Source organism: Homalodisca vitripennis, chromosome X (assembly GCF_021130785.1).
Source record: "Homalodisca vitripennis isolate AUS2020 chromosome X, UT_GWSS_2.1, whole genome shotgun sequence".
NCBI classification, from domain to species: domain Eukaryota; kingdom Metazoa; phylum Arthropoda; class Insecta; order Hemiptera; family Cicadellidae; genus Homalodisca; species Homalodisca vitripennis.
This window is the reverse complement of record NC_060215.1, coordinates 36,586,207-36,610,846: the sequence shown is the minus strand read 5'-3', so window position 1 is coordinate 36,610,846 and position 24,640 is coordinate 36,586,207. Positions and strand designations below refer to the sequence as shown.

At 30.3% G+C, this 24,640-nt stretch overlaps 1 protein-coding gene across 4 annotated transcripts in view; it reads right to left on the bottom strand.

The window, feature by feature from the left end:
* Positions 1-24,640, bottom strand: part of LOC124368909 (aminopeptidase N-like) — a 68,256-nt gene that overhangs the window by 42,864 nt on the left and 752 nt on the right. For 2 of the 4 annotated variants that reach the window (XM_046826440.1, XM_046826439.1), the window contains exons 1-3: positions 11,198-11,694; positions 5,961-6,125; positions 709-999 (exon numbers count right to left, since the gene is read on the bottom strand). In XM_046826440.1, the coding sequence (XP_046682396.1) occupies positions 709-999; positions 5,961-6,125; positions 11,198-11,679 (938 nt within the window). In that variant the 5' untranslated portion in view covers positions 11,680-11,694. Of the gene's footprint in view, positions 1-708; positions 1,000-5,960; positions 6,126-11,197; positions 11,695-24,640 lie in introns of those variants that run through there. The other 2 variants (XM_046826438.1, XM_046826437.1) reach the window with 1 other exon arrangement.

Below are 24,640 nucleotides of genomic sequence, written 5' to 3'. Positions count from 1 at the left end.
TAGTAAGCAGTTGTTGCTGTATTTGTATCAGTTATCGCCTTAATTCTTTTGACAACATAGAGTCCTTTGGCAAGCTTGTTACAGAGATTGTCAACATGTGTGGTCCATTTGCGGTCTATGTCAATTGTAACACCCTGGTACTTGCTTCATCTACAGTTTCAAGGTATGGTAGCAATCCCACCTCCTCTTATTTGCGTCCCATGACAAGATGCTTAGATTTGGCCTTGTTTACCTCAAGATTGTTGCTGTGGGAGTACTGAACAGTCATGTGTGCTGTCACTGAGAATTAGAGGACACTAACTATGACAGGATGAATAGGTGCTTTGTTATATTGACTAATAAATACATTTTTGTTTTATTTTGAATAGGACTAACAGATAATATATCGCTGTGAGGATGAAAAAAGAGGAATAAATCGGGTGATCATAAAACCTAAGTTTAATCACATAAATTAATGAACATGGGAGTAACAGATAAAGTAATACCACTGAGATGATTGTAGAAAGTCAAATCAGATGATTAGCAAAGTTACTAACTACGATATAAGAAATTATTGGCAATGGGAATAACAGACAATGACACAACTGTGCAATTATTGTTTAGTGTCACATTTATTCATTACAGCAGTAAATTTTTATTTATTACAATTAAAAGGAATTACATTCACCTTAGCCATTTCAAATTGTAATAGTTTGTAAATTCAGTTACCTGTAAGTTGTAAGTCCCCAGTTCTCCATCGCTCCAGCATCAAAGTCAGGCACTGCTACTACATCCATCTTGGGCAGAGGATATGGAACTCCTACAAAAGTACCAATGGTGTCCAAAATAGACTGGCCCATCTGTACCACATAGGTAGAGTCATTTATGGCTGCTTCACGTGCAAACACTTTAAACGCTTTATCGTCCGATTTAACTCCAAACTGATTGTCAGTCACCCCAAACGCAACAAGGTAGGTGGGAATCGATGGAGTTACTTCATACACATCTAGTGTCATATTCCTGAAAAAATCCAGAGTTAGAAAATAACTAATAGTATGGTATGATGTTTTATTATAAAATATGTATTGAAAATATATATATATATATATATATATATATATATATATATATATATATATATATTATATGATAGTAAAAATTACAATTTATCTTTACGTTTTTGGTATGTTTTTATACATAATAGAATTGTGCTATTTAAAAAGTTTGCCCAAGAGGACAAACATATTAGTTGTCATTACTATTATAGTACACACATGACCGCACATGTGTGTGTGTGTGTGTGTGTGTGTGTGTGTGTGTGTGTGTGTGTGTGTGTGTGTGTGTGTGTGTTTATAATGATTAAGTATTATCAACAAAAACAATATTGATTATTTTTAACAAAAATACAGAGTTTAACAAAAAAGGTTGGGCTGGCTATGAGTATTCAGATTCTTCTATGTGAGATTCTAAGCTAAAAATTAAGAATATTTTTTCCAATTTCTACTTTGTTTAGCAGCTATACACCATTTTGTTTTTTTTAACAATTGTATTTTTGTTATTATCATTATAATTGTTACAAAACTTGGTAAATGGGTCTATGTCAAAAAGTAATTTTATATCAGATAAAAATATTTTTAAATAAGTTTTAATATTTTTAAAATGGCAGCCATTTAATTTTTGTTTCATGACAACTAATAAACCACTGTTTTTATCAAAATTTTACAAGACACAAAACAGTTTTTAAATATCTTTTCCTTTCCAAGGATACAGCTTTGGTGAGTTCATATATTTATTTGTGCTTGCTAAACCCTGTGTATTGTTTTTTGATAGCTGAAGAAGAGGAAAGATTCCAATCTTCGAAATGTAGCATTTTATTCTGGTAGTATAAAATATTACAAATGTCCAAGATCCTGTTATCCTTACAAAGCTATTTTTGTAGTTAACATATTGTAATTCTCATTTAATTTGATCCATTTGGTTGAAAACTATAGGAGAAGCTTTGATGGCCATGGTATGCTCGTTTTTACAAAATATAAACAAATAAGTTTACAAAATTATAAGGTTATATGAAAATTTAATTTATACATCCATTGTCTTATTACAAATATACTAAAATAAAAATAATGGAAAACAAATTGTAACAACAAAAGGTACACCAATACCCATTATTATACACTTTCCACTCTTGTACAAATGAAGCAGAAGTAATAGAAGTAATGAGAAATCACACATCTAAGAAATCATCAGGTAATGATGAAATATCATTCAAACTCCTAAAATACAGTGTTAATGAACTCAGCACTCCAGTGGTGATAATATTTAATAAATCATTTGAACAAATCATTGAAACAAATTCCCATCAGACATGAAAATATCCAAAATAGAACAAATGGTTACACAGATAAAGCAGGTATTGACCAATCTCCCTCGTCTTAACCTTCTCTGAGCTCTGAGAATAGTTCTTAAGAGATTAATGATGTATTGCAACAAACAAAGTCTACTCACAAACACCCAGCATGATTTTACTATGGGCAAATCAACAACAACTGCGATGATTAAACTTATAGAAACTGTAGTAGATGACCTTGAAAGCAAAAAAATTCCACTGCTCTTTTCCTGGATTTCTATAATGATTTTGGCTGCCTGAGTCACAATCTCATCATCAAAAAGCTTGAGGCTTTAGGCATATCTGGAAAGGCTAAAGAATGGACATCATCAGCTGGAAATCAACTTAACTGGACAACATCAGCTGGTAGAACTATAACACAGAGTAAAAATACTATGACAAATATTCAATCTAGTACACTGTTAATAACCCCAGGAGTACCACATAGCTCTGTACTGGGACCGGTGCTCTTCATCTTGTCCATTAATGACATGCCATTACATCTCAGGACTACTATCATAGGCGTATCTGGGGGAGGGGGTGTAAACTTCCTTCCATTGATACGAATACACAAGGTATATTTTAACTAGCATTAAACTGAAAGTATACTTGTAGACGAAAAATGTACCATAGTTCAGTTTCGTTTGTATTTGTTTTGATACTTGAACTATAACAGCTTACATACAGTAAAACACAAGACTCATGCTTAGTAATTTCTCTGAATGACGAGTCCATCTGCAACCCATATGGATTAACAAATATAATACATACCTCACTACAAGCACTTTGGGCATGACAGACAACAAGCAATGGCAATGAATGCCTACCAGTCATTTCTCTGAACGGCTAATTTGTGATAGTCTTAGTGTAACTCTCATCGCTTTCATTGTTGACACTAGTTGTGTATTAGTGACTTGTGTTATTAATGAATACCAATAGTGTTAGTATTTAAAAAAAATAAAATAAAAGTACAAACGCTCTAGATTGCTGATTTTACCATTTAAAAATATTATAATTTTTAAAATTGATTAAATTTTACTCGCTGTTACTGTTACACTTCTCCGGTATTGTTTCAACCAAAATATTGTAAGATGTATACAAAATTAGATGCTCATCAAAACATGGTTTATAGTTGACCTATGTATAAAAATAAAATAATTAACTTTAAACCCTTTGGTGGTGAATTCTGATATATCTGAACTTATGGAATAACCCATTTAGTTTATTTTACTTCAATGTTCACAAAACTGGATGTTCACAATCAAACTAAAGAAATATCGTGGTAATTTTAATAATATCTGAGTTGAAGTTGGTAATGTTTTATTTTACACACTAGAACAAGTTTTGTTTACATAAATTACAGGAATAAAATATAAATAAATAATAATAACAAAATAGAATTGGTGATAATTTTCTAGGTTACCTTCAAAGGGTTGTCAATCAAGCCCCTGGCATGGCAAAATTTTACTCTAGCAATAAGTTTTTGTTCAAACTTTTAAACCTATTGTACGAGTATATATTTAATTTGTAGGCCATTGATATATAAAATATAAGCATCTTGAAGTTCTCGTCTGTTAATTACTAATTTTTTTATTAAACAACTTTGGCTATAAAAATAATGGATTTGTCTTACTTTCATTGAACACTTTATTCCAATTTTCATTTTGCAATGTTTTAAATACTTTTCTTACTAAAAATTATAACTTTTAATTTTCAGGTTCAGCATACTTTCTCTAAGAAGCTGCTAAATAAAAGGCTAATTTGTTATGAGAAAGATTAACAAATATGTTGCCTACACTGCACTCCCCTGTCAGATCTCAGGTTGATATCTGTAATAGTTTGTCTAAAACTGTAACTCAAAAGAATGTCTAATATAGCAATAGAGTCTTTATTATCACTAGTATCACGAAATTAAAATCGCCAAAAAACAAATTATATTTATTTTTCGTTGATTTATATTCGTGTAAGTTCATTAATTATTACAATAGTTATTAACCGTTTGCTGTAAAGCGTTTCTGTCACACTTTGTGTATGAAAACCCAAAATTACACAACCAAAGCAACGAAATATCGTGCTTTGTAAATCACCAACATACTGAAGCTTGTTTAACTTGAAGTTTATATTTTGTATGTCTATATTTGTTCATCACCGAGTGTATGCTGCGTCTGTGTCCATGCAATGAAACCTCAACTGCTCAGCTGTGGTAAATAGAAACACAATTACTAATTTCATGTATACAAATTTGAGTAGTTGTATACACAGTAAATATATCCTACATAAAAATACATATATCAATTTATATCCCAATATTTTTATAAGGGTTGACATAGTTCAACATTAAAAAAAAGTTTAAATGTAAATATATATTATTTACGTAATCCAAATACATGCCAATATTTTCAAATAAAATATTTGTGATATGTATGTAAAAAATATGTATCCTGGAAGCTCATATTAGAATGTATAAATTCTAGGTGGAGGATGTGTCTAATAGTTTTAAGATATAGGCATTTTCCTGAGCCTTTGTTATTCTCATTAATAGAGCATCATGTTCATGAAATTCTTTTGTGTTATCAGCGGTCTCCAAAAGGGTAATATCGTAGTTTTTAATAATAAGGTAGTTTTTGCTTATGTAGAATAGCATTAAAATAAGAAGAATAGTAATAATGCTCTCAGGTGGCTGTCAAACTTACAATTGTTAATATTATTAGCATTTAACATATACCGGTTGGGAGTGGGGTACTCCTGTACCCCAGCTTGACCGGGAGGTATGGACAATTTTTAGTGGTAACCCCCCCCCCCCATTAGGTCCTCAACTCCACTACACAAGAACAATAGGTTTTGGGTATCTCAATCAAGAGGTGCTGCAGATTCCATGAATCGCACAGGAAAACAAAGTTAAATTCCTAGGTATTACCCTTGATAGCATGTTAACCTGGACCACACACATACACTAAATCCTATGGACTAGTGTCTACGCACTCAAACAAGTCGAAGATACATAAGTGACCCAACAAAAACATTGTACTTTGCACTTTTCAAAACCCACATAAGATATGACCTTGCTATCTGGAGAGCAGCCTCCTAAACAAATATCCAAAGAATCTTACTTATGCAAAAGAAGGTAATTAGATTCTGGCTGGACTCCAGAGACTAGACACCTTCAGAAAAGCCTTTAAGTCACTTGGAATTTTTACCTTCGTTGGTCTCTATATATATAAGAAATTGTGATGAATGCTGATGTACAAAACATGGTGAGAGGCTGTGATCTACACACGCACATCACATGTAGTCCTCAACTCTACAGTGACCCAGCACACAGCCTAACACAATATGAGAAAGAACCAATGTATAAAGGTATAAAATTCTTCAACCACCTGCCAAGAAACCTAAAACCAATAAATGGGAACAAACTGAAGACAAGACACCACACCTGGCTGGTTGAACTGCCTTTCTATTCAACAAACGAGTTCCTTCAATATGAATAGACTGAATATAAATCAATAATTTTATTGTAAAATTGACTCAATTTCTGTTCTTGATGAACATGTAATAAAGTATATTTAATTGATTGATTGAAGTTATAAGTACTTACGTGGTAGGGTCTAGGGTACTTTCCTTTATATTCATGTTGGACATAGTGATCTGGTCAGCAGTACGCAAAATGTTGATGGAGAATGGAGCACGGTATGCTGGCTCATCAAAGCAAGGAAATGCACGTCTAGCATATGTAGACTCAAACTGTGTGATTCCCATAAGTCTGGAAAACAAACATTTGTTCAATTCTATGTACAAACCAATCATATGTTAAATCAAAATACAACAAATAAATACACATAACAAAATAATATAATCCAAAATAACCCAACAGTCAAAGAACCATACAATCATGTATAGTACCAACACATATAACTCAACTTCAGTTACTGTTATTACAATTTTAACTAGTTCTTACTGTACTTCAGAGAGCTGGTAGTAATGTTAAAACCATTGGAATTTGAGCTTGGATTATGGATACTACAGCAGATTCAAATTCTGTTTATGACTAAGACACTTTTTGTCAGCAATGTCCGTCCACCTTATATTTTAGCTTCTCTTCCTTTCATAATTCTGTTTAATTATATTGGTACACAGGTTTGTAGCTCATATGGGACAGACAGACCGCTTTTCCTTAAAGGTAAATAAGACTGAAAATTTTCTGTTTTTTATTTGTATCCTTTCGAAAATGTTATCCAATCATTTAGCACCAATATGCTGGATATTCACTCTGCACTAAACGTTTTTCACTAGGTCAATTGTAGAACAAAATAAAATTGAAAAATATTGTTTCAAATAAAACATAATGCCTTGTTTTAAAATTTTAAGAAATAATACCTAAAAAGATAACAGGATTTGTTATCTTATATGTTACAAAAATAGAACATCATGTTTTGAGGATTAAAATCTATTCTTGTCTTCAACTTGTTCTGCTGTCAAATTTGACATTGGTGACTTCATTGCCATACATTTACTACTTAAAAAATGTTTGTGCTTACTGAACCTAATGCCTTAATGTTTTTGACACCTGAAGAAGAGGATATATAAAAAATCCTCGAAACAAAGCCAATTTACTGGTTTCTGATGATGAATTACACACACAATAAGAATGTTGCCAAATATCTTTAGACTTGGCGGAATGACGATAGCTCATTCAACTCTGACTTAGAACAAAACCGAGCAATCCACTTTCATCTAGGTTACAAGGTGCTTGTGTCACTATTCTAAATAAAAAAAAACAAAACCAAACTTTTATATTTATCATTTAATTTAATCAAATACAAGTTTTAATTTCATATTTAGACTAATCACTTAATTTTACTTGAATAGCATTTATTTTAATGGTTGTTTGTGTATTTTTCATGTTTTTTTATTTAAACCAATGGGGGAACAAGGATTTATCTGCCTAGATATCCTTTGTGCTTGCCTGTGATAATGGACTCATTACAGCTTTTAACAAAAGAGGGAAATTGTCTATTTTGTATGATTTGTAAATGAAAACAACATACAAAAGATGAATATGGTAATATTTTATTCAGTTTATGTGTAGGGTATATCAAAAGTTGAAAAATATATAAAGAAGAACATAATATCTTTATTTGGAGTCATTTAAAAAGTACAAACATATCTTACACACACACACACACACGCACGCACGCACACACACACACACACACACACACACACACACACACAAACACGCACACACATGCACATGTACAATTTTTGAAATACATTTAAAGTTGCATATCATCAACATTTGGTAATCATCATTGTACTAAAGACCAGTAATAAGCAAACATGGAAGTTTAACAATATAATTAAAAACCTTAAGAACTTTCAGAATAAGAAATAGAATAAATTATCCCAATATATAAAAAATTTGTAAAATGGTATGAATCTATAACTGTATTTTATATACCTTACAAGCTAAATCCAGTAAATTAGCTTAACTATTTTGTGATGTCCTTCAGTACAATTTCATGAAGTAATATTTTAAGCACTTCATTGATAACATTAATCTCTGAAAGATAGCAACAACACAAATCAATTATGTAACTTAACTATACACTTGTAGCGTACACACCTACATTTTTAAGTTCGAATAGTTATACTTACTCTATGTAGTTCTGTCCCTGGTTATTTAAATGAAAATGCATATGTTTGTTGTTTATGTTCCACAACAAATTTATTAGACGCACATCTTTTAATGTGAAATTAAGTTTATACATGTAAAAATTTACAAATTAGAAAGATATTAAGCATTTCATCTGTAAAGCACGATTTATCTAGATTTGATCAAAATGTACTTTGTAAATATGTTACTTTAATTATAAAATGTCTTTTATAATAAAATTTCAAAACAACTTTTTATCAATAAATAATAATAGGGGTATAATACAGAAGGCCTACTTTATTTTAGTGATAGCATACTAAAATATGGAAATCTAAATCCAAATTGAACGTGAAAAACGTTATTAAATTCAATATATTTATACAAGTTTAGCTTTATCACAATTAAATACTAAAAAGCAAAAATATACTTTAAAGAAAATTTTTAATTATTTAATACATCATAAAATGTGTTACTTATATAATCACTACAACAAAATTAAGAGAGTAAGGTTATTACTTACAACAACCTACTTTACAATACACAACTTATTTAGACAATTTACTTTATTTTTCATCATGTGTAGATTGTATTTAGTACCTAGAAGCGCTCTAAAGCCATTTAAAAATGTCACATATTCTTATTAAAGCAGTTGTGTTTAACATACAGAATATTTAGCACAAGCATCAATAAAACAAAAATATTAACTAGACAATAAACAAATAAAAAATATAGTAGATTAACAATTACACAAAAGTACTAGTATTTTAGGGTTATAGTCCAAATGCTGTTATTCCATAATATGTACAAGTAAAAGAATAACATTACTTCAATAAAACTACTAATAATATTAATTTTAAGAATACATCTTGAACAATAGAGACATTTAGCCTGCTTAGGTGTATTATAAGTTATATGGCCATCATAAAAATTAATTTAAATTTTTTCTTTAACTTAATTTATAATTGATATAAAAATTCCTGAAATGTATACAGTGACAACTAGATCAAGATATTTCTTTATTTCTTGTTTAAGTTTTAAACAAATTTTCAATTGATCTTTGATGCTTGGAAACAATTTTTTAGTTAAATTACCATATAGTGTTTTGCTTTTTTTGTTTTTTTTTTTTTTGTGGTGGTGAGGATTTCAGTCATGTAATTTATTTTGCAATTATTTAGAACCTTGTCCAGTGAACTTATCAGCTGGACAACCTCTGCAGTATGGTTCCTTACTAGAAATGATGTGTCACTACATACATTACTCTTGTTCTATTGTGTTCTTGTTCTGAGTGAGAGTTGAGTAACCACTGGAAAATAAGAAAAATAGAAATGGAGCTTGGACAGATCCTTGTGGAACCCCTCACAGGACAAGAATTGGTTTTTAAAGGAGCATTTTTGTGGGTTTTAGTACGGTTGTCTGTATCTCAACTGTTTGGTTTCTTCCTGACAGATAGTTTATGAATCACTTGTTTACTGTGCCTATGATGCTCAGTCAAACAAGTGCCTTCTCTTTTGAGTTAAGATCTTGCCCTAAATATTTCAATATTTTCGTTATAGTCAAGAACTGCAGAGATGTGTCGTTCAGTATCTATTTGTCAGTAATGTTCTTAATAAGACTAACAATAGCAGACATGTGGCAACAATTTCCTTTTAAGAACCCATTTTGACACTTGTTAATTAGGTTTAGTTTCTTCAAGTTTGTCATAGATTTAACGAAACTGTTGAGGGAAAATTGAAAATAATTATTTAAATACAGTTTTAGGAAACTTTTATAAGAGCTTGTGAGAGCTCTGGTGAAGTTGTTTTTGTAAGCAGTGTTATATGAAGTATTTCAACATAACTTTACAATATCACAAGGTAACTTTAGACTTGAAAATTACAATGTACTCACTAGATTGAATTCTCAGCTTTCAGAATGTCATAAAATTTTCCATCGTTCAGTGAAACAAGAAAACAGTAACACTACGTTTCGAGATCTGCAATCTGATCTCTTCTTCAGGTAAAGAACTAACCTAATACATAATTACAAACTAAGTTAAAATAAACAAATCTTACTAAAGCGACAGTCGTAGGTGGTCAGTAGACGAGTGAAGACGCATTGTGACCTGTATTCCGTAGTTTACTTTTAATGATTAGTGTTTTGTATAGTTTTGTATTAAGTGCATGTCTTTAGTGTTAGTGAAGTTGACAACAACATGTAGGTTGTGATTCCTGACTTAGGCGTGCCACAACGCTTTAGTAAGATTTGTTTATTTTAACTTAGTTTGTAATTATGTATTAGGTTAGTTCTTTACCTGAAGAAGAGATCAGATTGCAGATCTCGAAACATAGTGTTACTGTTTTCTTGTTTCACTGAACGATGGCAAATGTCCGGAAAAATCCTGTTTCCTTCACAATCCTTCCATCGTCAAAAATAACCTTTAAACAAAGAATAAAATTTTCATTTCATGCAATTCTATCACTTGTAATTTTATGGGCTGAGCTTTAGCGAAGCCCACTCATGAGGCTGGAAATATTTCATTTCTGTTTGACTGTCTGCTTGTCTGTCGGCACGATATCTCGATAACAAACTGACTTATGTATATGAAATTGTGCATGAGGCTTCATTTATATATGAGGATAACTAAATTCAATGATGGTACATATAAATCCATAGGATTAGGCTGAGTGTTACCGAATATTTTTACATAAGTCTTATATGGGTAACCAAGATGGAAACGAGAAAATAGCAGAATAAATAAATTTGTAAAGAAACACAATACACTCGTAAGAGATTCAAACATGTGACATATGTAGCCTAACTATCCCAACGTTTGGTGGAAAAAAACAGTTCTGTTTAGTCAGTTGATCTACAATTTTAAAAAAAGATTCTAAACATTGTACTGTACTTTTATAGAGGAAATGCTAGTGCATGACTTTTTCTGGAGGCATTTGATGGTTTGAACAAATATAACATTAATATCATACAACTAAACCACAAATAAATCATTTGTAAAAATGCCATTATTATCAAAGAACAATAACTTCTCAAAACTAAAATTCTATAATTAAAGCATGACATTTTAGAGTCAAGTACTTGTTGCACCCAAATCATATATAGCTAACATCATTGACGTTTTGAGTAATGATACAAAAACATTAAGCATTTACTTATTTATATGATATATGTTAAAATTGACTTACTGATTCGATATAGAAGTGTTGTAGGCAGTGAGGTAAAAACCAAGCATATTGGAGCTCATGATTCCATTGTACGAAATAGTAAGAACTACATTCTCCTGTACTCTAAGAGGATTATCCAAGGGAAATTTAAGATATTCATATTTGTTATCTATTATACATTCTTCAATTACAACTTGTAACTGCTGGTGTGATGACTCGACAACCACTCTGGTGGGTGTAATTGAGTTAATGTTCCCGTGCAAAATTATAACATCAGTTTCCTCTTGAACATCAACCGTGATTACTATTACACCTTTAAATGTGCTATTATGTAGGAAAGATTGAAGGGTCAAATTGTAAAACGTAGGTTTTAAAGTTTTGGGTAAAACATAAGATGTTGTATTGCTATCTTCAATTACCAGATTCTTGAAAAGAAACCCATCAATACAAATAAATGATTGAAAAAAAATACAACTTATAACAAACTGCTCTAGGAAAGACATTTTACTGACTGCGCAAAGCCGCAAAAAGACAGCATGGATTTATTCATTATGTTATCTTTGAAAGATAAGATTTATCTTTACTTGTTTTAACCATAACTTATTACCTTAATTTTGTCCACAATGGAATATTAAAGATTAAGTTTCCTTATTCATGGAAATATGTCCACCTGCAATGCTGATATTGTTTTTCTTGCTAAATGTGAACAATGAATGACCTTTTGACATAACAATGGTACAAAAATGTTTGCCACATAATCCAAATATATGTTTTAATGTTTTCCTTATATGAATCAAAACTTGTATTATGTAATGTCTGTAAATTTACAAACTTATCTGACAACTTCACGTTTGACTAAATAATTGCCAACATAAAGAGAACGTTGGAAAAGTAAATCTTTTGTTTCAATATTGATTTTTACAGACCACAGAAGTCATTCTTAATAAGTTATTGGAAGTAAACTTTACTTTGATAAATAATATTTTTAGACATTTTAGTCATGAACGTGCATTGGGATTAACCATATATGAGAAGATTTTAGACCAAGCAGACTAATAACACAAAATTTCTAGGTCTTGTCATAGAAAAGAACTTTAGCTGAGATTTGCACATTGAGCAGATAGTTAATTGTATAAATTTTGGAAGTGCAGTTTTCCAGTTTTAAAGATGGTTTTCTATGCTCACGTGCAATCCTATTTTGCATACGAAATTATCTGTATGGAGGGTCTACAAACCAAAACTTGAATAAAATTCTTATATTCGAGAAAAGAGCACCGTAAACAGTGTTGAAAATTCGGAAATTGTTAAAAATAACTATACTGAATTGAACATTTTAACAGTGCATATTCGTTACGTTTTAGAATGTGTTATGTATGTCAAGACTTGTAAATCTAGTTTAAAAGCCATTGTGAAAAACCATTCTTATAACACTAAGAATAAGAATGAATTAGTTTTACCTAAGCATAATTTAGAGTATTTGACAAAAAACTGTATTATGCTGGAATAAAATTTCTGAAATCAGTTCCAAAAATAGTAACAAGTATTGAAGATTTCAAGAAGTTTAAACTGAAGTTAAAAGAATATTTAATAAAAAAAGAATTTAATCCATTACAAACACTTTATACAATGATGTTGTTATGAAACTCTCATTACTTTTATTATTAAAGTAACTTAGTTGTAGTTGACACTGTTTATTGTACCCATGTGCATAATATAAATAAAGATAATGTGACTTGACTTGAACTTGACTTCTAAATGGGATGTTTTGAACAAGTGAACATAGATAATGAATTGATGGGAAGTTAAATGAAAATGTCAATTTTTTAGTTTGTGATAAATTGGTAAACTTTATGTTCGTTTATGTACCGTACCAATTTGTTTATCAAAATTAGCCACCTTCAGTATCAAAATGAACTACTTTTTGTTACTCAGATAGAAGTATAGTGCAAGATTCTGTTAATTTTTAAATCTGAAGCCAGCACTTTGCTTAAACTCTAAGGTTTATTGTTTCAGAAGACAATGATGTTCCTACACAACACTGCATTACATGTCTGACCTATTTAAACTATTGATGATTTAAGTTTAGAGTTTTCAGAACATGTTATCATATCTTAATAATCAGATAGGTGTCACCCTTCATCTGATTACTACCTGTTAGACACCTCTATGACAATCTAAAATGTTGTTTTTCTTTGACTAAGAAGTACTGTAGACTGAATTCATTGAATATCAGAGACGTATGTATTTGAATAGAAGACAGAAATAGACAATCACGTTATTGTATAAAATAGACAAGTCAAAATATTATACATTTGTATAGAATACAGAAGACACATTGTACAAATTTAGGAAGCTGGTACTTGGCAGGATCCAAACTATTCTGAGGACTAACCATTAAGTGGCTTTCATTTTGATTATTGGGTAGAAGATTAGTTAGAATGCTTTATAAGGAAGAGCAAAGTTGGGATAGCCCTAAATTGTGTCATAACAATTCTAAATTCCCCATTATAACATATTTACAATTAAATAACGCAATGCCTTTTAGGAAAAGGATAATAATAAGCAATCAACTAATATATTAAGTCTACATAAATATTCAAGCAACTGTGTCAATTACACTTGTTTATCACAGATTCTGGATTAGAAAGTGGTCCATTGTGGAAACAAAGTGAGAACAGATATTTGTTATATCAATTGCATGTCAAAACAAATTCAAACTCTCTGTTTGGGTGACATACTTTTTGTGTGAAAAGGAGTACTAATTTCCATGGATGATGATCATCTACAAAGTTTTTACCACGCAGACCTGAGTGGTACAATATGTGAAGACGCTGCTGATTGTGAAATGTGTTATACTGGTCACTTATGGTGTCATGTTTAGACAGGATTGTGCCTGACATCAACTCCAATTCCTAGTTATAACATATTAAACCTTCTTAAGAGGCAGCTGTAGTGAGACAACTTTGAGTTTCCTTGCAATGTTAAACCTCATGCAATTTTACCCTTTTTTACCTATATTTCTTAGTGTTATGGAAGATGTCCCATTTTAATGATATAATCAATATACATCCAAACGCTTTTTAGTTGTTTGTAAAGAGTATAATTTTTTTAAATATGTACAGAAATCAGAAGTTTTATTGCCCATTAATTAAGTACTCCAAAGATTACAATAGGCTTCGTCAAAATAACATTATTTTTCAGCTTAATTCTAGTAATATAGTATAAATATATACTAGTTTCCAGTCATATCTATTATAATAAATACTTAAATCTACTCAAATAAATAAAACATAAAAACACAGAGACATGGAGTTAAAATCTAAAATTTAAAATAAATACAATAAATTATGGAGTATCCTTATATATATATATATATAAGGATATATATTTCATATACTCCTTAACACTGTAAAATTCCTTAAGCTTAAGCCATTCTGAGATGTTTGATTTAAATTGTATGAAAGGTAAAGCTCTAACAAAAAGAGGAAGCTTATTATATAGTTTTAACTGCTGGTATTTATGACTTTTATAATATTTATCTAGCCTTATATTAGGAGTTCTTAGATTATCTTTTGGTACTTATTAAACGTTAAAGTAGAACAAACTTTGACTTTTTTCTGAATAATATATTAAAAAGCTCAAACACGTTTTGATGCATATCAATTATATATTTAAAATGAGACATCGCATATAATTCTATCACTAAAAATAAAGTTGTAAATGTAGATGAGGTTTAACATTGTTTTTATCGTATTACAATAAAGATGATTGCCAGTACAGCCGGCTCTTAAAGCCAAAAGCTTTTCCAGGTTCTTTCTTAGGATGTGTGTACATAATTACACCAACCTAACCTTTCCATTGTAGTAGGATTAATTCAGACTTATAAAACTGTTAATAAAATAACACTTTAGACAAAAATTTATCTTCAAATAAAATAAATTTAGAAGCCAGGACTCAGTCAGAAAATTTCCACAAGCTTCTACTGACTACAAGTTGAAAAAGATTGATGAATATGTTTAAAATTCAAAATATTTTATATTATAAATAATGTTACTATTTCAGTTTTGTTGATGTTTCCAGAAAAAAATATAACTAGAATATTTAAATTTATGGATTTAAGTTCCTGATTTCAATATTTTTTATTGGAACGTCTATACTCTTGATTTTAAGATATAACTTTAATTATAATGTATTCTAATTAAAGATACAACAGTTTTGCCCTGCTAAATCCAGATTGCGTCATAAGCCAATAATTTCCAGTTAATGAATGTTTATGAATCAGTAAGTGGAAAGCTACAACATTCTAGTCTGTGTTACTTATGCTTATTTTCATCGTACAATCAATGTGTTTATTCACTGTATCAATTGTAGGTGTTTGAACAATGTTGAGTACTACTTTGTATAAGTTTGCCAGTATTCGTCTACTTTCTCAAACATATTTATGAGATTCATTCATTCATTTATATATTATAAAACAAGGAAACATACTTTGTTTTCATATCCAATGAAATATGTTAATCGTTTTATGTAAGTCTTAACACCAAATTTTACAGTCTTTTTTGGCGTTACCAAAACGTTTATCACATATACTCACAAACTTCTAAACCACTAAAGTACTTTTGGATTTGAAAAATAATTTAAAATGAAATAAAATATTCTATTGTTTGGAATACAATTTTTTAAAATTTATTGCTAAAAACATAGTAGTTTATTAACTTTGTAAAATGAATGGCAAATATTACTATAAGATAATATTAACAATGCACCTAGAATAAAGTTGTAATTTAAATTATACTGTTATATTTGTTTGTTCATTACAGACATAACACTTGTTAACCAAGTCCAGTTTTACTGTCTTGACAGTTGACAGTTTGTTCTTGTTGGTACTCATTTATTCTAGGACTAATAATTTATAGATGTACAACTAAGTAATGTTGAACAACTGTTTTATAACTTTTTATATGTAATAGCAATGTGTTCTTTATTCTTTGTTGGAAAGAATGGAATTTCGATGGCAAATGTCCGGCATCCTATTGTATTCCTTGTACTTACATTGTGATTTAAATTTTACATTGGTATGCTTACACACATACATCCACATACGTGCCCAAATCTTTATACAAATTAATTTAATAATAAACCCCATGAATCCCATTGCTTCATTTTTTAGTTGAAGTCTGAAAGTAAAACTGCCATCTTAAGTTCCAAGCATCCCTTATATATTTTCTGAGCCTCTACAATCCTTCCCATTTAATAACTCAAAAAATCCCCCTCAGTTTAATTATTCTTTTGCAGCCATTTTTTTCTTAACACCATAAAAATATTACTAATAACTATGAAGTGTAAGGTAGTCTCATACTTATTTAAATTATGTAATGAACTATTATAGTTTACTCAGTTAACTAAACGCTAATAATTTTAATTGACTTGGCTGCAGGAATCTTAATTGCTGAAACCATAGTTTAAATATCATATAAAGTTTTCAGGAAGTCTTATCATCAAGGTCAAGCTCAATTATAAGTTAATTGGGTTGATAAGACAATGTCTGCTACCTTCAAGCTCTACCCTACAACCTGTTGCCATCACCTCCACTAGGTGTATCAGTTCACAGATTATTACGTCAATGCCAGATAGGTTAAAACTCTTTCTTTACAGTTTGTTATTGACAATGAATTATTTGAAAAATAATAGGGCTACAAACATTTGCTATAACTTTTGTTACAAAAACAGAACACTACGTTTTGAGAATTGGAACCAATTGTTTCTTATGGGAAAATCTATACTGAACATAACTAAAGCAATTATTATTAAAATATTATCACATTTTTTTTAAATTTATTAGCATTGAGACACTATAATATAAGTTTCTATGGTGAAAAATTTATGGATTTGAGGAGAATTCCTATTGATAACGCAGTTTTAATCTTACACCCCATGTTAAAAGGGGAGTCATAGATGTGCGGCCAACAGCTGACTAATGTTCACTCTGCATAGGAGCATGCAGAAACATTACTACATTTAAAACAATTTTTGTGCGTGTTTAACCTTATGGCTTATAATAGATTCCAATTCTTGAAATACAGTATTCTAGTTTTGTAACACATGATGTTAAAACTCTTATTAAATCAAAATGTATCTCCCATTTTTTTCGGTGCCAAGGAAATTTTTTATCCACAGTTAATTTGCTAACATGCCAGTTTCTGGTGTATTTATTTCATGATCGTATTAAAAAAATATCTGAAAATTTTAGGTGCACCCTGTGTATGAATAATCAATGTTTTAAGTTATTCAATAAATTTTTGGAAGAAAACTAAGAGCTATGTTAATTTTGTCCAGAATACACACACTGTTAAATAACACTGGCTAAATAATTTCAAAAACAATTTTATCTTCTACTTTATTTATATCAGAAGATTGTATTTATCAAAATTGTTATTGCAAAGAATCATGTATATAAACTTGAGCTAGTTAGTTTGTACTATGATACATACATTTACTGATAACACGGGTATTCCTGACTTAGAGATAACAATTTCTACAGAAAATGTACAGTGGAAATATAGCACCAAATAATCCCTTCTTCTTGTTCCTCAATTTTGATATCATACACCAAAAAAGATCAAAATGATTTTTAGAGATTAAAGAATCTAATACCTATCAATAGTAAAATGTTAATGGGAAACTTACGTAACTAAAACTTTCAAAAACCAAATCTGTCATAAAGATACTGTCATTTTAATTCTTAAACATACACAACAGGTGTCATAATTAACATCTAAATTTTCTGGTTAATACCATGTGCAAACATTGGTTAATTGTGTACAAAATGCTTCAACACTGTGTGAACTGGAAAACTTAGATGGCAGTTACCATACCATAATATTCAAAATTATGCATACCACATAAATTAGGTTGAGACTTGTTTTAATATAATACCTATGATACCTGGAGGTGAGGGAATGGATATTCCTCCCAATTACCACCCTTGACCTCAAAGATACAATGAAAAATACTACCTTATGTAAGAGTGATGAATAATATTTCTGTGGTAGGTCAAAACATTCCAGCGAAACAAAATGCGTTGTGCAAATAGGATTTATCCCAATGACACTGTACATCTCGCTATAAAATTAAAGATACCTGAAGACCACGAAAATCCAGCCATTTTGTAGCAAGACAAAATTGTGACTTCTCCCATTGACCTATTCTGTTTTCGGAACTACTAGAGTACAACTTACCATTCCTAACAAAGACCCTGTGTGAGGATATGAATTTCCAGCTCTAATGCAGTAAGACAAATGTTTTATATATATATATATATATATATATATATATATATATATATATATATATATATATATATATATATATATAGAGAGAGAGAGAGAGAGAGAGAGAGAGAGAGAGAGAGAGAGAGAGAGAGAGCTTATAAAATATATTCCATTATGGTACTGAATGGATAAACAACTTTTACCTTATTTACGACAAATGCGTTTTTGATTGCTGATGGTGCACGCATCCTTGGGTTACAGAGTGGTGAGAAAGCGTTTGTCGTAAATAAGGTAAAACATCATCCATTTGGTACCGTAATGAATATTAGTTTATTAGTGCAGTGAATGGAAACCAGTTGCATCTTCAAGTATATATACAGTGTGAGTTAAAAGTATGGACACACGTTATTTATTTTTTGATGGATAAAGATGAAGGGATAGAACTTGGGACACCTTACTAAGAAATGGAAGTGAACTTTTTAGTCACTTTTACAACTTTGCCCATCTCCCCAAAATGGTATTTGGGGGGGCTCAAATATTTTTAATGTAAAGACTCATTAAGTGACACTTTATTTGAAAGGCCTTGATAAAAGAAGAAGAACAATGGGAACTAGAGCTTTCTATCTCAACCCAGTACAAAATGGCAGCTCATTGAAATTGATTAAAAATTAAATGAGGCAAAACATGAACATCCACATTCAGAAGGTAAATAACTTCAATAGACAACCACTTTCCTTACAAACTCAAACCTGTTTTACAGTTATTACCTCCTGCAGGGCAGGTCTCCCTTATCGGTTTTGATGAAGTCCAGTATCATGTTCAGTTTCTGGTTGGAATTAAAAAAGTTAAGACAGGTTTTTGTGATACTTAACATTGAAATGGAGTGTTTAAGTGAACAAGAGCATTTTATGATCCTGATGATGCGAGGCTACAAAGACTGGGTTAGATCTTATAATGAAGTGAGGAAAATATTTAATGACACTTATCCCAATTTAAACTCTGTATCTAAATCAGGAGTTCAAAAAACAATCCAACATTTCCAGGAAACAGGCAGTGAAGACCACCCCAAACCTGGACGACTAAAACACGCTACGAATCAAGCATTGTCAATCACGTTTTACAGTCTGTTGTAGAAGATCTTCATGCCTCAACAAGAAATGTTTTCAAATATTAGGTATATCTCAAACATCAGTTTGTAAAGTTTTACATGAAAGTGGTTATAAAGCGTACAAAATTTGTTTAGTTCATGAGCTAAGTGAGGACGATTTTGATCATTGAGTAGAATTTTGTGAAATAATGATGCAGAACATTGATAATAATACAATTAAATTAAACAACATTGCTTTCTTAGATGAAGCAACTTTCACGTTAAACGGTAATGTTAACAAACATAATGCTCGTTATTGGGCTGATGTTAACCCTCATTGGATGAGAGAGCAATATACCCAGCCCCGGTGAAAATTAACCGTTTGGCTTGGCATTGTGAGAGATCAGTTTGTTGGGTTTTGTTTATTGATAGAAACCTTAATGCCTATGTATACCAGGAAATCAGGTTTATCCAGCTATCCAAGTAGCAACCAACAACTGTAATGAAGTTTGGTTCCAGCAGGATGAAGCACCTGCACACTATGGCCTGCATGTCCACGAATATTTAAACACTATGTTTTCCAAATCACTGGATAGGCAGAAGAGGAAGTATCTAGTGGCCACCAAGATCACCAGACCTATCTCCATTTTTATGGGATCACATTAAAAACAACGTCTATTAAACAAAACCCCAGTGCATTAATGACCTTAGGGACAGAATAGTAGCAGAAATTAACAAAATCTTGCGTGAATCCATACAGTTTCAAGTTTCTACAACAGGCTTGGACATTGTCCAACTTTCCTGGGACAGCAGTTTGGACATCAGATAAAAAAAATCACAGGTTAGTAAGTTTTTGCCGTTTTATTGCTTAACATAATTGTAATTACTAGTCCTACTATAACTTTACAATTAAAAATTTTAAAGTGTCCCCCAAAAACCCATTTTGGGGAAATGGTTTGTTTTTGTTTCCTAGAGGGGAGTCCTAGAGCGAGTTTCATTTTTTCTATCTTTGTCCATTGAAGGTTGAGTAGGATCCATCCATGCTTTTAACTGAATTAATTCCAATGAGCTGCCATTTTGCACTAGGTTCAGACAGAAATCTCTAGTTTCCACTGCTCTTCTTTTATCAAGATATTTCAAATGAGGTGTCACTTAATGGTTTGTGACATTTAAAAATTTAGAGATGTCCCCGCAAATCTCATTTTGGCGAAATGGGCAATGTTGTACCAGTGACTAAAAAGTTCACTTCTATTTCCTAGAAATGTGCCTTGAGTTCCATCCCTCCATCTTTATCCATAAAAAACTAAACAGAGAGTATCCATTTATCTTTAACCTTTAACTCACACTATAATCACATTGAATTCAATAAATAATAATGATGATTTAAAAGGTTGGCTTTAAAAATTAGTATGATTTTATTTAAAAAATTATTATGTTACAAAATGTTCAATGAGATGAAACTTATTTTTAATTTAAAGTGGATAAATACCAAAGTAAAACTTGTGTCAATGACTTCTGCCAGCTCTATAAACATTGATTATAGAAAGAATTATATACATTGTGTTTTAAATTTTTTTAATTAAAAAGCACTATTGAAAAACAGATAAAACAATAATTGCATCAGGTGGGTTCATTATTAGAAGTATAATCCAATTTCATAATTGCACTGTATTTTTTTTTTTTTTTTTGTTCTTAATGTCAAAATCTTTTTTCTAAAACTGCAATGTAAGTCCTAAAAAGACTGATGATACTGTTTGTGTATATAAGAGTTTATAAACAGTGGATGAAAACATTGGAAAGTTTTTTATACATATTAAAATGAATGAACGCTGCTGAGCATTCTCATAGTCAGTGCCGCATTTCCCTATAGGCCCACTAGGCCCAGGCCTAGGGCGCAAAATTTTAGGGGGCGCATAAATTTTAAAGTACACAAAAGAAAAAAGTTGCGGCGGCGGGTGGTGTTGGCGCTCGGCGGGGCGGGTGGCCAAGGTCAACTAGGTCCGGGGTGCGACGTTGACTCATTCATTGGTTCATTGCTTTTATTTATTCAAAACACTCCTATATATGTATATATACTATATATTATATATATTATATATATATATATATATATATATATATATATATACTATTGTAATTATCTTTCATCAAAATTACGTAATTAAGAAATTTACTGGATTTCTACGTCAGTGTAATCAGAGTCCTCTGGGGGGGGGGGGGGGGCGCTCTTTGGTCTGTAGGCCTAGGGGCGCCGAATTTGTAAATGCGGCCCTGCTCATAGTAAGTACAATCACAGTGAAAATGTGAAGTGGTGGAAACTCAGTAGCATGCAAGTTACCATACACCATATTTGAACAGTGGAATTAAAATGTTGAGAACTGAATATATATATATATATATATATATATATATATATATATATATATATATATATATATATAGTAATACAAGTAGCATTTCATACATACAATTGTGTACATATTACAAAAAGGGAGAGGGTCAGAAATGTAAAATTACTTGTAAAGGAATTGTTATACTTTAATTATTTGAAAAGTACTTTTTGGGAGCTTTTATGTGAACTGTTAACTAAAAATAATATGGTGTCTTTTTATTTGTATTTAGATATAAAAAATTAAATGGCTACATTTAATTGTTCACATACTCTGGAAGGAAGTTATAACTTATGAGCAAGGAATGATTTCCATAAGATCAAAACGTACGGAACTTGGTATGTATTTATATTTTAGATTTTCCACTTCATGTGGGCTGATCATACCTCTGAGGAAATGGCAGAGGTGCTACTGATAGCTTAAAAAGTACCCCTTTTCATCTTTTATTGACATACAGGGTTTTACTCTACAAGTTAAAAAAATTACATTTGATACGTTCTCTACATGTGTAACACATATTCCAGCAAGTTTCCCAAAAAATACTTTTCACAATTAAAGGGAGTGAGGGGAGTGGTTCTAAGATATCAAAATTTACGTACTATAGACAAGTGATAATTTATACATTTTACATGATAAATGTTAACCAACAATTTCTTAATGTTTTCAAATTAAAATTAAAAACTTCTTTATTCACTAACTAAATAAGTTTAGTTTAGTTTAAACTTCTTTACTGTCTTATGACAGTACAGGTATTGTACATAGAATAGAGTCAAAACTATTGTGCCACATAATGTACAGATTTATAGTATAATACAAAATATAGTGTCAGTTATCTAATATAAAAGTAGTCTTAAACTATGGTAATAATGTATTAACTGTAGATAATGCATTTTTAAACTGTTGGTTAGCTTTTATTTAGTTAACATTGTCTTATTTATTTATATGTTAAGTGTATCAAAATATCAAAGTTGTTTATTTTTTGCTAATGTAACTATATTAAATGTGACTAATTAAGTTTAAGAAAGTTAAGTAAGTATTATACATGGCTCAAAAAACTCTTCCAGGCTATAAAGGGCTCTTTTTATTAGATGCTGCTTCGGAAGGACTTTAAATTTATTTAAATGTGGCTCTGATTGAATTCTAGAAGGCAGATTATTATAACATTTTGCACCCATGTATGAAGGTTTTTTGCAATAAAATTATAAATTATGTTTTTCTAAGCACAACTTGTTTTTTTGTTTCTTGTTGCATATTCATGATGGTGTCCTAGTTTTAAATGGTTATGAAATGTCTTTTATGTTTACAACAGTTTCAAATGTAAGACGAACAAATTATCTTAAAGGTCATCCATGTAACTTTGAAACAGTGTTTTATTGACAAGTCAGAAGTCACAGGTGAAATTATATCAATGCCACATTTGTCATAGGTCTGTCTGAATTTTAAGTGGCAGTAACATTAATAATAAATGTTGATTAAATATGAATTCAACATAGATACCAAACTCTAACTTTTTACAAGTAGCTGATAACTTATTAATTTATTGATAGTATTTCCCATTAAGGATTAAGAGCTATCTGAATTTTGTATAGTTTTAAGTGGAGTTTACCCTTGTTATATAATAGTTATTGTGTCTATGGTTGTACAAATTTACTTTTTTCATGCAACAATTTTTGACGCTGTTATATTTACAATAATAGGTAAATGTAGGATATGAAACTTGATTTGAAATTGTGGAATAATTTTGCTTAAAACTGTTGAAATCAGTGTACTTGTTAAATTTAATGAAATTCCTACATGAAAAAAAAATAATATGATGCCAACTTGGTGTTATTAGTACACAATAATATTGCGATTATTAGGGAAACACCAATTGGTATTCTTCAGGTATGTTGTATTAAAAATAACAATCCAATGTTATATTTATGTATAATACTTACATATTTGTTCATTGAGCTATAAATTAAAATATTTTTAAGTTATAAAAATATATACAGGCACACTCAAATCCCAAATTCTAATCAAGCATGGATAACGTTCGTTATTGTCCCAGACAAAATTATGATGATGATTAAACCTGTTGGGATATATTTCCCACATAAACTGTCAATTGCCGTTCACTGCACTCACTGTCACATCAATAAGTGTTTGCTGCAGCAAACATGTTAAATGCAAATTTGGATGTAAAATAACAAATAGGTAAAATATTGTATTTTCTTGACAAGATTATAATTTCCTATAGTTAATTTTGGGAGGATAATTTCTTTAGTCTCAACAGCAGTAATATTCTGTCAAATTTTGTTGTAATTAATTGCATACTGCAATGCAACATATGTAGTCTTTACTATAAAACTTCACTTTACTTACTAGAACACTTGTGAAATTGGTTTCATCATAAATATAGAACACAATACAATTCTGTATTTAGTTTATTTTTGTTAGTTCTTTTTTCTTTCATTATTGATATTCAAGAATTTCAAACTATTATTATCTGCACACTCAGTTGACAAATCAATTTGTGAGATGAATTTTATTATATTTATTTATAGCAATGTGCTTTTTTCATTAAATAATGACTTAGGTCACAGGCCGTTTAGAAAATATTGAATTCGTCCATAAATGCTACTTATATTTTCTAACTTACTGATTATAAAATTTTAAAAAATTCATACAGCCTATAGCTTTAGTGTGATACAAATTATTTACATATAACACAATA